The sequence below is a fragment of the Bactrocera tryoni genome, chromosome 5 (genome assembly GCF_016617805.1).
Source record: "Bactrocera tryoni isolate S06 chromosome 5, CSIRO_BtryS06_freeze2, whole genome shotgun sequence".
NCBI classification, from domain to species: Eukaryota; Metazoa; Arthropoda; class Insecta; order Diptera; family Tephritidae; genus Bactrocera; species Bactrocera tryoni.
In genome coordinates this window covers 50,513,218-50,530,041 of record NC_052503.1, presented here as the reverse complement: position 1 = coordinate 50,530,041, position 16,824 = coordinate 50,513,218, and the positions used below count along the sequence as shown (strand labels likewise).

At 37.2% G+C, this 16,824-nt stretch overlaps 1 protein-coding gene across 3 annotated transcripts in view; it reads right to left on the bottom strand.

Moving 5' to 3' along the window:
- LOC120776992 (Down syndrome cell adhesion molecule-like protein Dscam2) overlaps nt 1–16,824 on the bottom strand; it is a 68,417-nt gene that overhangs the window by 34,636 nt on the left and 16,957 nt on the right. For all 3 annotated transcript variants that reach the window (XM_040108092.1, XM_040108093.1, XM_040108094.1), the window contains exons 2-6: nt 15,925–16,705; nt 5,648–5,784; nt 1,794–1,915; nt 840–898; nt 659–735 (exon numbers count right to left, since the gene is read on the bottom strand). In XM_040108092.1, coding sequence (XP_039964026.1) covers nt 659–735; nt 840–898; nt 1,794–1,915; nt 5,648–5,784; nt 15,925–15,976 — 447 coding nt within the window. In that variant the 5' untranslated portion in view covers nt 15,977–16,705. The remainder of the gene's footprint in view (nt 1–658; nt 736–839; nt 899–1,793; nt 1,916–5,647; nt 5,785–15,924; nt 16,706–16,824) is intronic.

Below are 16,824 nucleotides of genomic sequence, written 5' to 3'. Positions count from 1 at the left end.
TTCCACTGGGTCCTTTAAATATCTATCAACGGTTCTGGAGCTGCGTTTTATCTGTTTGGCGTTGATTCGATTGGGTAGTCCTTGGGAGTGAAAAAAGTCTACTTTTTCACGTTCCAATAAGCTCAGAATAGTAGCTTTTCCCATTATTACTTTAAATGTAGCTCGAAAATAATTTATTTTGTTATTTTTAGTACTTTCTCAATAAAAAAACCTGCACTTGTTTACGCAAGATAAAGATGCGTCTATTTCAATGACTAACCGCAAGCGCACGTGATTGCCATAGACATTTCTGGAATCTTCGAATGTACAGTTATTTTTTCGCAAATCAACCAGCTATGAGCAAATATTTTTCCGACAAGATTCAAACTTTGATAAGAAAAGCATTTTGGACAATAAGAACAAGCATGATTATAAATATAACAATTTATTAAAAAAAACATTGGTGCGTCTAACCTAGGACCAGTGGTGTATATTGTACTAATATATGAATAGTAGGAAATTGAATTTCAGTCATAGGTCTAAAGTATTGACTTAACTACAATAAGTATAACAAGTAGAATTGAGTGCAACGTATACTTAAATTTAATTTGTTAAAATTGAAGAACTGCAGTTATTACTAACATATCTGCGAGCATGAAGTTGGTTTTATTATACTCACCTGGCACTTTAAAACAGCCGTGTTGCCAGACATCACATATTCATCATGAACTTGCACTGTATATTTTTGGTTGACAACTTTGTGAAATAAAAAGCAAAACGCAGATATCAGTATATATGTACATAACCGAAGGAAAAGAAATTTATTATCCATGTATATTTTTAAGCTAAAGTATATTTACCTCCACGCACGTGCACCTCCCTGCTCAGTATCGTACCAACAAGATTTCTTAATTTACATCTACAAAAATTAGAAGTAAAATAAAGGAATCTTGTAAGAATCTTATTTGACTAGCGCTTAAACTAAAATTTTACGTTTTGAATTTTTTGTTTTTTTAAGAAGAGGGAAATTTTTTTTTAAGAAGAGGGAACATCTGTAAGACGAAATACCAATATCAACTGAAAACAAAGAATTAATTAGACACGAAGTGTGTTACTACATGAATTTTCCATCCTATTTTGATTTTCATCAGAAACTTCTCTCTTAAACTATTTTCGCAAATATTCTTTTAAATTAAACAGAAAAAAATTAATTAAATTTCCAATAAGTATAATATAAAAAACATATTCATAAACAATCCTTTTAGCACAATTGTAAATGTCATGTTAACAAAGCTTTCATCGATTCGCTGTTTCCCTGCTGCACGTATTCGCTGCACAGAGACCATACAACCAGAGAATGGTAAAGAACTTGCACCAACTCATTTGTTGTACGTTTTCTGGTGAAGGGTCATCTTCCTTAGTATTCCGTTTACGGCATCCTTCCTGCCTGTTGGAGTCCGCCTTACAGTCGGGAGCGAAATGGTGTGGCTGTGTGCTTGTCCTAATCTACCATTTTTTGGAATGTGGAAACCAAAAGCTTATTAATTTCCTAACGGAATATGATCTAGCCTTAGTATTGAATCTTTAATGCTTAACCCTTCAGATTGCTACATTCTGTTAACTTTTTACCCATTATTTTTCCGCTTCCGTGTTTCTTAGTTTAATTTACTAAAAAAAAGCGGTTCAATGCATTTCAATTTAAACAAACTTACTCTTAGGTGTACAAACATACTCGTATTTCACATCTTGCACGAATATCAAAATTCTCTTAAAGTACCAACTCATAATTGTTATAGTATGTATATAATGCCTACCTGTAAACTGTAGCATGTACTTCATGCCTATACTTTTCTGCTGAAAACGGATAAAACATTAGGCTACCATTGGAGAGTGTGAAGACCATGTCCTGTTGGGGAGGTATTGGAGTCCATTCCACCTAAAAATATGAATGCGTTATATAGTGTTACTAATTAATGCGGGGTAAACTGTCTATAAAACATTATGAAAGAAAAAGATTTGGCCCAAAGTATGCCTATTTGGAATGGCACGGCGCACACAAACCATTCGATTTCATCCTGGGGCTTAGTAAAGGTCAAAAATAGGTATTCATATCTTCGTCTGATAAATGTTGGATAGCAGCATAGAGAACTCCGGATGGAGGCTCAACATCGAACAAAAAACATCCGGAAAAAAGGAAACTTTCTGAACTACAGGTTCAATTCTATTGAATTCCAGGGAAACCTAAACCTCCAATGTTTCACGTAAAAAGGTTGCTTCGGCTGCTGTTAAAAGCAGAGTGCTACCCTCCACACAGGAACTCCTGGAGAGGATGTATGCGCATTGGGCCGCTCTGACGTCGCAAAAAGTACTATCGAATAAAAAACATCTTATGCAATAACCGCTGTTCGGAGTAGTGGTCTGAGAGATTAGTGAGTCTAATTTTAAATTCATTATTCGTATTATTTAGATAGGTAATGATTGAAGGGCGCCAGCATTCAAGAAAATGTCCTTGACGAAATTATTCAGGTCGTGATCCCCCAATTCACATCCAAAACTGGAATATTTTTAAGGATACTGTAAAGATAAGTAAGAGTAAAGGGGATCAGCTAGGGTTCAGTGGTGGAGCGATTCTTGGTTCGGGAGAGCGACAAAACAGTATATTATGGTTCAATAAAATCTCCAATCAGAAAACCGATCATTTAACTTTTTAACAAAGCTAAGCGAACCGGACTGGGTAATTATGAGGGTTTTTCTCACTGCTGACTCGATTATGTGGACACAGGCAGAAACGACATGGCCCCGTGTGCAGACGGCATCTACAAAAGGGAGGGGATATCTTATTGCCCTACTTTGTCAAGTTGATGAGAGTTAGCATTGCGAATAGTGGAATAGTGGAATAATAGTGGGGTCTCTAAAGTTCGATAGATAACGAAGAGATGTCTATCACGTCCTTCTTAGACAAAAAAGGTGCTTTGACAGAGGTAAGGGTAACAAAACAAATACCTCTGGAAACGATGTTATAAATTTAAATTAAATGTTAACCATTGTCCCTTTCATCAGAAGAACAAGCATGAGGAATAGTCTTGGTTGAATACACGAAAGCACTCTTGATATGCAAATGACTGGCAGGAAAACTCTGAAAATGTAAGCAAGGAATCATTAGGGCGATGTACATATAGCATGACTGGAAGGCCCATAGTTACATAAGGGGCGGGTCGCGTGACATCGAGGCTTCAACTCTCGAAAATGCAAACTTTTTTGTGGCTGAGCACGTCGCCGTCGGCAGCACGAGAAATCTATTTGGAACTTACACCACGCCTATTGTGAACAATCAAATCGCAAAACATACCATGCTGCATATAAAAACAGAGGGGTATGGTGGAGATAAAGTTATTTCAATGGAAAAGCAATTAACTGTTACCCATGGCAGAAAGGTCGATTATTGCGACCCCAGATATACACCTCTAGGAGCAACTAACGCAATGGATGTCATATTGTCATACTCAGGAATAGTCAGGCCGCACTCAAAGCGATATCGTTTTACGATATTAAATCGTTAATGATGCAGTCTGTGACCAGGTTCACCTTATCTGGGTGCGTCGGCATGGAAGGATGGTTGGACCAGAACTTTTTTGCGGTTGTTCCAGCTATTATGAGCAACTTATACAGGCTCAAGCACCTGTGCAATATTTGTAAAACCTATCATTCAAAATGTCGATTCTGTGACATGGAACCAGAAATTTCGTAGCTACTGCTTCCAGATTGCGTAGCGATCTGCGGACGCAGGAATAATTCTCTTGGATTCATAGATACATTGCAATCAATCTTACTAGGCAATCCTGGTATTTATTAACTGCATATTCACACAAATTACAGTATAAAACAATATGAGTGGAAGGAGCTGCGAGCAAAAAATAGTCGAAATCGATACAAATCCATTTTTTATACCGAAAAAATCAGTCAATTCCTAATGGAAAAATCGGTTATCACTTCCTCTGATTGATACTCTCTTCATCGGCTTTGATCTTTGAAAATTGCGATAGCACAAAACTTAGACACCCGAACTTACCTCTTTTTGACCTGTATAATATAAAGTATTGTCCTCCTTACTTGTTATGCCCTGGACATATTATTAATATTAATATTAAGTTTGCCACAAAGAATGTAACACCCAGAGGGACACGTCGAAGACCCTATAAAATATATGTATATGTAATCAATCAATAAGACCGGCTGAGTCGTTTCCACGACAGTCGGGTCTACGTAATCGGAACGGGGCGGATTTTTATCCGGCCAAGGAATGTCAACTCGGCAGAACTCTACCCTTACAACAATAACAAGGAGCTTAGTCTATTTTGCCAAGTCCGTTTGTCTGTCCGCTTCTTTCTCTCCAAGAAGCTCATGGCTGCCATACAAACTGAACGACCAAAATCCAGCTATTGTGTAGAAAACCTTTGTTTTTGGCGATATATAGTACATATGTATGCATAGCGCGTTTCAGCAAAAACAATCCTTTTGCATCCTCTAGGGAAATAGAAGCGGAGCTTAAGTTGGGAATCAGCGATGTAACCATTCGACGATGACTGATGCATGAAAATTTTAATGCGTGAAGCCCACGAAAGGTGCCTTTACTTAGTCAAAGACATATCAAATCCCGGTTGGAGTTCGCCAAAAGCCATTAAAACTGGCCAATATCAAAATGGCGCAATATCCTTTGAACAGATGCGTCCAAACTGGTCTTGTTTTGTTGAGCAAGCTCTAGACAGTATGTCCGTCAACCACCAAACACGTATATTCCAAATTACACGGTCAAGAGAGTAATGCACGGTGGCTTTAAAATTTTGATATGGGCCTGTTTTTCCTATAGCGGTGTGGGCCCAATACATATGATCAATGCGATCATGGATCAAAATGTGTACGTGGAGATATTATGGAACGTTATGCTGCCATATGCCATTTGGAATATTCCTTAAAAATGGACATTCCTGCAGGATAACGATCCAAAACATACCAGCAAATTGGCTAAAAATTGGCTCAGCCAAGAAGAAATCGATTTGATGCCATGGCCATCGCAATCCGCGGATGTCAACCCCATAGAAAACTTTTGGGGAGACGTCAAACGCTTTGTTTCAAAGCAATCCCCGACTTCTAAGCTTTGGCAGGTTGTTCAAGAGGCATGGGCCCATATTCCTCTTAAGCGTTGCCAGGACTTGGTCGGCTCCATGCCACATAGGTGCGAGGCTGTAATAGCTAATAAAGGATACACAACAAAGTATTAGGACAATACAAAATGTTATTTAGTGTAATTAAGTGAATTAACGAGTTGTGTTGATTTTTTTTAAATATTTTTTGTTAACACTGCTATTTCACTGAACAGCACAAATTAGGGCTTTTATTTTATTATTCATTCATACTTAAAATATATAGATTAAATTAACACAAAAGAATTTCTAAGTCATGTAAAAATAAATAATTTATCACTTCTAAAACAGTTTTTATCTCATATTGGTCTTTATAATAGAATTTGTCCATCCAAAACACACAGGTCATCTGCACTGCTATTTCAATGAACACAGCTGTATGTATATAGTACATATAATTTAACTTGACCTTCAATCAACAGGAATTCATTTGTCATTTAAAAACCAGTACTTGAATCAATTCTTACCTCTGGTGGAGGGCTTCCATGTCCAGAGCATTCTATTAAGCCGCCTGTATTATTTGAAAACTCAATACGATGCAGTGGTTCATGTAGAAATATCGGTCCTTGCAAGTCTAGCCCATTTGCAATTAAGCTAAAATCAGCTGTAGAAAAATAAAGTAAAATATATTTGAATTCAAATTTCTAAATTTAAGCTCTTGTATAAGTCTGTGAACATATTTTAATAATTTTCATCAGACTTAGATGCTGAACACACTTTGATTATACATTTGCAAGAATTATAGAATATTTATTGATTCAATAATGGAAAAAATTAAACTAAGAAAGGTTTAAATGCATCGAGATCTAAAACTGATTAGATACAGAAACCATAATTTCAGAAACTAAGACTTGAAAATGTGTTATATTATTATTATTATTTTTTTTTGATTTTACTTGAAAATTGAAGTCAGATAAATGAAATGCGCCGAAATAAGAATTAAAATAATGGTACGTAACGTAAACGTACACGTCGGATTGGTTTGTTTAGTTTAAAATTTAATCTGCAGATACAGGGCGGATCCAGAGTAGAATTTTGGGGAGGGAACTACAAGGTACGTTCTAAAGTAATCTAGCTGGTGCATTAGAATTTGCTATCTTTATCGATTGTCCATTTCATCGCTTGGAAGTGAAGTTATTGCGTTTTAAGTGTTAGTACGTCTGTGTTATTGTTTCGAAAATGAGCTTCAAACATAGAGCGAACATTAAATTTTGTTTTAAAATTGGTAAAACTTTTACCGAAACGTTTCAATTGATGAAAGAAGTTTATGGCGATGATTGCCAATCCCGTAGCAGAGTGCACAAGTTGTTTCAACGTTGTCGTCAGGACATAAATGACGATCAACATGTGGGCCAATCAAAATCCGTGATCACCGGATATTCCATCGAAACTGTGCGTGAGTTCGTCAAAACTCAGCCGAAATCATCATTGAAATTCATGGATATGGAACATCTCCAAAACATCGAACATCATCAAAACATCGCACATTTGGGCTTACGAAAGGAGTGTGCACGGTTTGTTCCGCACGACTTGACTGACGACCAAAAATTGCTCAGAATCAAAGTACATCATTGTGACCGATTAGTTGACCAAAAATCACATTTTAACCATTAACCACTCCCCCTATTCAGCTGATATGGCACCGTACAACTTTTTCCTTTTCGGAAAAATGCATTTGCCCATGAAAGGAAAGCAGATGTAGAGGCCATTTAAAAGGCTTGCACCGGCATACTGGCGGCCATACCGGCCGACGAGCTAAAATATTCATTCGACATGCTTTTGGACCGTGAAAAAATCTGTATTGAAGCAGAAGAAGACTATTTTCAATCAAATAAATTGATTTTGCCGAAAAAACCATTTTTTCTGTTTTTTTTTTAAGTCCTGTTTACTTTGGATCACACCGTGTATATAATTTTGTACTTGCAACTCCAAGTAGTTTTCTTTGCGGAGTGTCACTTATTATGGAAGTAACGTATAACATTGAACTTAACCGTGGATCCGCCCCCGGCAAACTATAACTTGAGTAAAAGTTGAGATATCTCCGTATATGCTATTACTTCTGTGGAACAGAGTATTGAAGAAGACCCGAGTGGGCACAAAACTGTCGCATTTGAAGTGATCATAATTCAGAGGCCTTTCTTGAAACACCGTCATTATACTATATTTCTTCAAAATAATCAAGCTAGCCACAATGTTACAGTCAATACACAATCTAAAGAGCCATGATTAATGACTTGTTCGTACCTGATTTAGAGGGCAATCTTTGGTTCCAACAAATCGGCGCTATATGCCTTAAAGCCAACGAAATAATTATTTTATTGAAGAAATCTCTTGGTGAGATCGTGCCATTTATAACCGCCGTACCATTGTAATGAGATTATGCGAAGTCGATTGTCTACACAAATATTCGGCAACCACGATTTTTTCAGTATTATTTTAATTTGGTTAAGACCCAACTCGGGCATTTTTCTAAGAACACATTAAATTATATCCGAGCTCAAATAGGTAATATAATTGATAACTTTTCAAGAGACGCACGGTAAATTTAAATCTCCCAGAACAATTAAGGAATCGAAATTACGTCCCTTAAAAATAACTCGACTTGTGAAAGAAATTGCTGCTTACATCCATATATCACGCGAAGTCATTCGCGAAACGGCATCGGAACATGCCACAAGGTTACAAAATCTAGGAGAGACTAGAAATAGCAGGCGTAGACTCTCAAATAATTTTTATTAGTCGTTGATGGTTTTTCCTATTTAAAGGTAGTCAATAAAAATTATTTCATGCGCGTCCCCATAACCTCGCCAGCCGACTGTTGCATTTTTCCACGTTTTGAAGCGGGTTCATCGCGTGCGGTCCACTCGGCTGACTGTCGATTGGACTTCGAAATGAATTGATGGAGCCATCTTTCATCTTTTATCCATTATCACATATCGACGCAAAAACTCGGATTTATTAAGCTAGAACATCTCCAATCACCGCTCCGAATCATTAACTCGTCATTGTTTTTTGGGCAAAATTGAGCCCGCAGCTGCACAGTGCTTTATCATATTCGTGAATGATCGATGTACACATTCAGTTGATATCTTTACAATGCCTGCTATCTCGCATAATTTCACTTTACGATCATCCAAAACTATTTTGTGATCTCTTTTCAGGTTTTCCTCAGTAGCAACGTCTTTTGAACGTCCCTACGTTTACCGTATTCGGTGCTCATTTCACGACGTCATCAAGTCAAGTTTTTACTTCAACTGTATTTTTCCCCTTCAAAACCCATTATTTTATCAACACACGAAATTCCATTTTATCATTTTTTTTTCGTAATAACAAGACTTGCTTCACTCACAATGATATTATTCACATACTAATGATCCGAAAGCACGAGCCTTTTGAAGGTTAGGACAAGAATCATTTGAATTTCTTGTAAAGATCTACTATATAGAGGCTGCCGGAGTGTGCCGCAGACACAGCTCTAGTTAGAGTGCTACCATATAAAAGACAAATGAGATATACATACATACATACGTAAGTAAGAAGTTGTAAGTTCGCTTATTGATAAGTGTACAAGTTGTATAGTCATAAAATTGAGACTTATAAATCCGCCACGATATCAGAATCGTTCTTGGCAACTTTAACGTCAGGGTGGGCAAAGAAGGTGCTTTTGGCACTACGGTAGGTAAATTCACGATGAAACATCCGCAAATGGGTTGAGGTTGAAGACTTCACCGGGGCCCAAATCTGGTTATCTGTAGTACTATATTCCAGCATAAGAAAATTCATCAAGCTACCTGGCAGTCTCCGGACCGAAAAACCACCCACCAGATCGATCATGTTGTGATAGACGGAAGACACGTCTCCAGTGTTTTAGATGTGCGTGCACTCCGAGGTCCTAACATAGACTCGAATCACTACCGCCTCTGTGTAGCAAAAAACGCAAGTCAACAAACACAAGGAAGGTTCGACGTCGAGAAGCTGCAATTACAACAGACAGCCGAACGATTTTCTACTCGACTTGCACTCCTGCTCTCTGAGAGCACTCATCAACAAATCGGTATAAGAGAACTGTGGGACGGCATTTCAAGCTCTTTACGTACAGCTACAAACGAAACCATTGGTTTTAGGAAAATGCAACAGAACAACTGGTTCGACGAGGACTGCCAAGTCGCAGCGGACAGAAAACATAGTCAAGATCGGGAAGGACCTCTCCGAGCCGTTCGATACAAAACGGGGTTTCAGACAAGGCGACTTCCTTTCGTGTGACTTCTTCAACCTACTTCTGGAGAAAATAATTCGAGCTGCAGAACTAAAGAGAGAAGGTACCATCTTCTATAAGAGTGTACAACTGCTGGCGAATGCTGATGATATTGATATCATTGGCCTTAGCAACCGCTTCTTTAGTTCTTCTTTCTCCAGAATGGATAAGGAAGCGAAGCAAATTTCATCAAACAAAAAGTCGTCGCACCCGCGACTAGGCACTCACGTCACTGTTGACAGTCATAACATCGAAGATAATTGCGTCTATCTTGGAACCAGTATAAACAGCACCAACAATGTTAGCCAGGAAATCCAACTAAGCATAATTCTTGCCAACAGGTGCTACTTCGGAGTGAGTAAGCAATTGAGAAGTAAAGTCCTCTCTCGACGAATAAAAACTAAACTCTATAAGTTACTGGCAGCACTGGTGCAGAGGCTTGGAGGATCAACTGATGAGTCGACGTTGCGAGTTTTCGAGAGAAAGGTTCTGCGAAAATTTATGGTGCTTTGCGCGTTGCCAACGACGAATATCGCGTTCGATGGAACGATGAGCTATGTATATGAGATATACGACGACATTGACATAGTTAGCGAATTAAAAGACAGTGGCTACGCTGGCCAGGTCGTGTTGTCCGAATGGACGAAAACACTCCAGCTCTGAAAGTATTTGACGCAGTACCCGCGGAGGACGAGGAAGACCTCCACTCCGTTCGAAGGACCAGGTGGAAAAGGACCTGACTTCGCTTGGAATATCCAATTGGCGCCACGTAGTAGCGAAAAGAAGAAACGACTGGTGCGCTGTTGTTAACTCGACTATAATCTCGTAAGCGGTGTCTACGCCAGTAAAGAAGAAGAAATCCAGTGATCGAACTCAAGAATGGGTTACAAGGTAGGCGATTAATCGAGAAATCAGTTACAATATTTGGGTTAATACGTATAGTATGTAAAAATCTCACTCAAAATAATAACAACTTTATTATTAATACTATCTAGAAAAGGGGCATATGGGGCTAGGCTATTACGGAAATAACATCATATATTCGAAAGTATAAATATTTGTAGACTTCTTAAAATTAGAAGAATATAACCTAGTACAGACTGACATAGTATGATGCATATGTAGACAAAAATTTAAGAAATAATCAATAAAATATTTAAGTCAAAGGGGAGATGGTTACAGTTTATTTCCTACAAATCTTACTCAAAGCCATATAAGCGACTTTAGCCGGTGTGAACAGTGGACAGTTAAACAATTATTGTAATTTAGAGGCACCTCAGTATTAAGACATCATAGAACATTTATCCCTGTGACCTTTCGTCAAGAAAGTAGGTAAGCTAGATTAGACAGAATGTACTTATATTTGTATATTTTGCGACGGGTATGACTATAGAATTGAGACGAAATACTTGTATATTTCACCGTATCTTATGTTCGAATTAACACTTTTATTAAATCCAGTTGATTTTTAATAGTGCTTAAACGGGCTTCACGGAAAGTAAAAGGGACTAATGATGGAATACCTGTGACATCTAGGAGTTACGCATCTTTTGGACCTCCCAAGTAATATTTAAGTAAAACAAGAAAAAAAAGTTAACATCTGTTACTACAAAGCTGTAAACCGTTAAAAAATAAACTAGTTTTACACTAGTTTAGTTTTACTAAGTTTTCATCGGTCAGTTTGTCAGATAGTATCGTTGCCTTGAAAAATCCCAAATAGTCTGTGATAAATTTCGTGAATTACCCTGTCAATTAAAAAAGGAGTTGTTTTGGCTCTGTCGGTTTGTGTGGCAGCTATGTATATGCTATAGAAGTTCGATTCGGCGGTTCCGCCTCAGCTTCTTGAGGTGAAAATAACATATGAAAAATTTCATATAGATGTCCCAAATTTGAACAATTAATATGTATATACCCGAGACGGACAGCCGGGCATGTCTAAATCAACTCAGCTCGTCACGCTGAACATTTAAATGTATAGTCCATACACTAGTGCCAAAAAAGGGAAAATCAGGTATGCGGGGAATGTGCTGCGGATCATTCTGAACCACTTAGCTTAAGCGACTATGCGTCTAAAACCGATTTCGAGCAGTGTTTTTTAAGGCGAACTTTTTTGTGATCATAAAAATTTGTTCGTCAGTTTTTGAGATATCCGAATGATATTTTTATATTATATTGATCATTTGTCGGAATCGGTCAGATCGTACAACTATAATATATGACTCCATACAATCGATTATTAAGAATTTTAAAACTTTGCCTTAAAAATCGCTGGATCCAAAAAGGTTTTACATCCATAGTATCTTAGGCAAAGTGTTTTAGGATTACCTGTACAACATTTTCCGCGTACGCCTTTTTATAGATAAAAAGAAGTAAACCCGCTCTAAGAAACATATATATAAATATATATATTAAAATATTCGACGTTTCCTTCTGGATGTTAAACATTTCGTTGAAAATTTAGTCTACCCTGTTCGGGGTTAAAAATTATCAATCAAACTCTCTTCTAAAATAGATGTATGTATGTATGTAATTGGAACACCGAATAATACAAATATTCTCTCGTTAATGTATTATCTTATAACGGAATGAATAGAATGCAATATGTTATGGGAACTCAACAATAATTCTTGCATTGTGACTGCACTCTTTGAAAAAGCAAACTGTCTTATTTCTAATAAAAATTACTTTTTATGTTGCATTTTATAGTTTTACGTTTTTAATTAATACAGTTGGTAGTTCAGAAAGTCAATTGAATTCATAATAAAGTCTTAAACAAAAATAAAACTCTAGTATGGAATTAATTAATTCCCACAATCTTAAAAGAACATTAAATACATATTTACATATACATATGTGTATTCTTGTATTCATTTGAAGCTACTGCTTTCGTTGCCATATAAACAGAAAGAGGAAAAGAATTTTTTTACACTGCTGAAAACATCCCTCTTAAACTAAATGTTGTTCTTACAACCACTTCCTAATCCGCAACTCTACTGCATTGGCGCAACATCTTTATCAACAGCAACACATCATTATCACAACCGGCTATTATTTTGAGTACCGTAGGCATGAGCATTCTGTTTATAATAACAAACTTGCAATCCAACGTTAAAGGTTATTCGCTTTTCTAGGGTGTGTTGTTGAACTTGCCTCCCCGTGTTCCACCAACAACCTAATGATTCTGATGGTCGGTCTTCTTGCTGGTGTTTGTTTGTTTTTAAAACGTCGCCACCTTTATGTCAAATGTATGTATACTCGTACGTTGCTATGTTGTGTTTAAGAGAGTAAATTCTTACAGAAGTAAATGCTTCAAAGAAAGATCTCGGCAGATTTCATGGAGAATGCTGGCCACTGCGAACGAATAGGAGACTAGCTCAATCTTACACATTTTTCCCAATCACATTTTAATGCAACTTTTATTTATTATATATACTATATATCCTATATCACACTACATATTACGAGTAAAATATTTTATATAAAATTTACTATAATATACCATTTGTCTTTACGACCGTAACAGGAAATATGGAGCTATCTGTAACCATAACAGCAAGCGTTGGTACTCCTAACCAAGGAGACTATCGCATCTCTTAACGACGTAAAGGGGGTCACAAGCTACAGCTTCGAGAGGGTGATCCTTAGGATCTTCTCGACGGAAGTCAGTACCAATGACCGGCGGACTATATCCTTTTGAACGCCATGAGCATTCAGGCGAGGCGAGGCGTAAATCAGTTACATAATGACGATTACCTCAGCTTGCTAGTGAGGAGCCTTTAGGATGAGGATCCAGGAAGCATAGCTAAGCAGCAGTGGCATCTCTCATTTAAGGACAAAAATTAATGGTTAGCGGTCAGAAATACACTTAATGTTTTTCTTTTATTAAATTTCAGCAACTAGGCTAGAAGTTGGAGCCGGAGCTCGTCTCAGCCCACATGCTGCATGACGTCGAAATGGAGCCACCCTCGGACTCGCTGAGCATAGCTCTGGTAGAGGCCGGTGAAAGAAGAGTCAGCCTGAAAATTGGCTCGAGTACTAACTCAAGCAGCACCGGTGAGTCACTTTTTGATTGAATTTGATTTTGACTACTGACAGTGCGGAGGTCCTTGACGTTACGCTAGCCAAAAGGAAAATTATACTCTTGATTTCGATATTGAGAGTTCTAGATGAATATTCCTTTTCTGAACACAGATGTATTAGTTTTGCCTGCAAACCTTATAGGAACTTCAGCAACCGGAAGCCAAGAGAGCTTCTGTGCTTTAGGCGCATTCTCGCGAAAAGTCATACTCGCTGGGTATTTAAAGAATGATAATGGTGAATGGGCAAGGAACAGTGTGGAGCTACTCCTACTCCTACTTTTCGCGGAATCAATCAACTAAATAAATGTCACTTGGAAAGCTCCGGGAGGGTTATACAGACTTCTCAGGCCTCCTGAACGAAAATCATCTCACTTGTGCATTAAATTCGTTAAATTCAAGTCAGGCCATTGAAATCCCCTAAGCTCCATTACAGCGCAATAGCAATGGAAGCTCAAGGTTTCATGCATCTGGTTGGTTCCCATTTAGGCACATTGTGTTAGGTTAAGCTACGTTTCTAACCTTGTAGACAAGTTAGAGTGACGTTAATACAAAGTAGCCTTCAATAATGTGTGACCAGAGACGGAGAATAAAGCCCTAGAAATGGCCTTAGAAAAGGTTAATGGGACAATCCGCGGAGTAAAGATGATCTTCTGAAAGAGCTCGAAAAAGTGGATGTCGGCTTAACTATATCTAATGCACGAACAGATGCGGCTTAGTTGTCAACCAAAATAAAACTGATTTGATTTTATCCCATATCATAAAATTCCTGACGTTCCCTCATTCGGAGGATCCAGTCTACAACCTATTGACAAAGTAAAATACCTGCACCTTAATAAGTAGAAAGCTTTCAAGGAGCCCAAACATTGGCGAGAGAGTAAGAAAAGCCTTAGTTGTCTTATACTGCAATAGAGGAAGAGGTGAGCCCTCTAACTAACGATGGTGTTATTATCTACTAAGCCGTAATCAAGACAATCATGTTTTATGGAGTATTCGTCTGGTGAACAGCGCTGGAAATTTATTTTACATTTCATTCAAGAAGTGTTTGTCAAACTACTTCATTATCAGACTCGTTTGGGTGCCTGACTATTCAGGAATCTCTTAAAACTGGCAAGCCGATGAGACCTCAGGATATGGCCACTTACATTTCTTGCATTTCTAGCGGTGGACCTTTTGACCTCTCCTGAGCTTAGCAGGCGTTAACGATCAACTCCTGTGCGACTGCGACTTCCTTCTGTCCTACAGTAGAACGCAGGAGATACACTGAACTAATTGCTCTTAACATGTTTTATCTTGCGGTATGGCTAAAAATCTTTTCGGACGGAATTTCTCAAAGTTCTATGGAAACATCCGCGCTTTTCCCCTAATTGTCCAGCTTTTGCAATACAGAAGAGGTTTCATAGTATGCATACGTGGGTTTAATTCGAGATTTGGCAAGCTTTGTGTTGCAATCTTTATCGTAAAGTTTAACATTTTTCGTTTTAAAAATATTCAAAATGTTTTGTTATACCGGCGCTATTTGTGTTGTTTACAGTAACTAAAAATATTCATCTCAACGAAAAAATTAAATTACATCGCTAACATTTTTATTTTTTTACGTATTTCGACGTAGATCCGCAAAAGTGCATCGATGAACTTAATTCTATTCAAAATCATCAAGGGCCAATATTTATCAATAGTATGGTGAAATTAGGAGAGGTCGTAGATCACCCCAATACGAATTTCGTGATAGTCGTTCAAAATCAGTCCTACACAATTTGCCAATCGCTCAAAAAAAGGCTCGTGAAGAATTGGTAGAGTCAAATGTTAAAAAACACGTCTATAGCATCGTGAAAGGTGATGGATCGTGGATTTATGCATGTGAGCACGAAAGTAAACAGCAGTCAACTGCATGGGTATTTTCAGATGAGCCGAATCCAACAAAGGCGACACGAAGCACTTCCAAGTCAATGGTTGGCTGTTTTTTGGTAAAACGGACTTTTTGCAACCATTTGTTGCATATAATATATTATGTACATATATTAGGGTGCCCGTTATTTTCCAATATCATTATATTAAAGTTATTCATCAAATGTACTGTATTCATGTGTTATAGTACACCATGTCGTATGCGTAACACAGAATGTACAAATCACTTATTGAATGCTCAGCGTGATGTACGACTTGAGCTGCGTATAACTTTCAAATAAATGTAATGAACGTTGTAGTTTTGCGCTGCACGTTTGTACGTTTTTGCTTTGGGTATAGAAGCTTTTTGAAAACGATTAAAAAATCTTAAATAAAATATATGAAAAAAGTAGTGATTTAGGCAAAAACTGAAAATTCAGGGGGCAAGAAAAAATCAGCTTAGGAAATAACAGACTATAAAATTTATATATATATATGTATATATGCATATGAATGTAACACCAACCTTTAATGGCATATACGATCAATATAGCCTTAACAAGGCAATGTAACCCCATTTTTATGAAGAATTGGCCTTTCCATTACATATTTCATACATCTTGGTAGATAATTCTGTCAATGTACTGCTTAGTGCCGCTTAACATGGTTCCATCTCGTCTCCATTGGTGTCTTGTGAAATCAATTATTGGCGTAAAGTTACTTGTTTTTTGACATATTGTAAATTATAAATTTCAATGATGTGATGTGCACTTTATCACCTATTAAATATTATTTTGTTAAATATTTTTTATGGTTTGGTTTTTAAACAACTGTAATTTGACTTTACAGTGCACTGGTACCACTTTATGTTTTTTTTCTAATGAACGCATGCGAAGATAACCGGGTAACCAACTTTCACTTTAAGAATGCTCGTCGAACATAACTGCGAAGGGATATATGTATGTATGTTACACGGATTTGTCAATAGATCTGTCTGCAGTATTTTCGTTATCTTGTACATATTATAAGTATTTAAAAAAGGCTGTTATATTTGAAAGTATTATTAACTCTTCCATTGCTTGCTGGTTTTTATTGCTTGAATTTGAAGTTGCCACCTTATCCTAAAGAAAACTTTCCAGCGAATCATAAGTATTGAAACGAATAATAAGTACGTTGTGCGAATGGCAAACGAGCTGTGTTTCATTAATACGTCTAGTACAACTTGATATATTGTGTAAGTACACGAACATATTTCCTTCAATATGCTTAGATCACCTCTTTACCAAACCAAGAAGTTGTTTTCTAACCTGTAAAGAAAGGGAAAATTGATTTTAAGTAAGCTATAATAGATTGCTTAAGTACATATAAGTATATACTTTCAGAGAATAATTATCTAGAATGTCTTAAGCCTATTTAGACATCCATC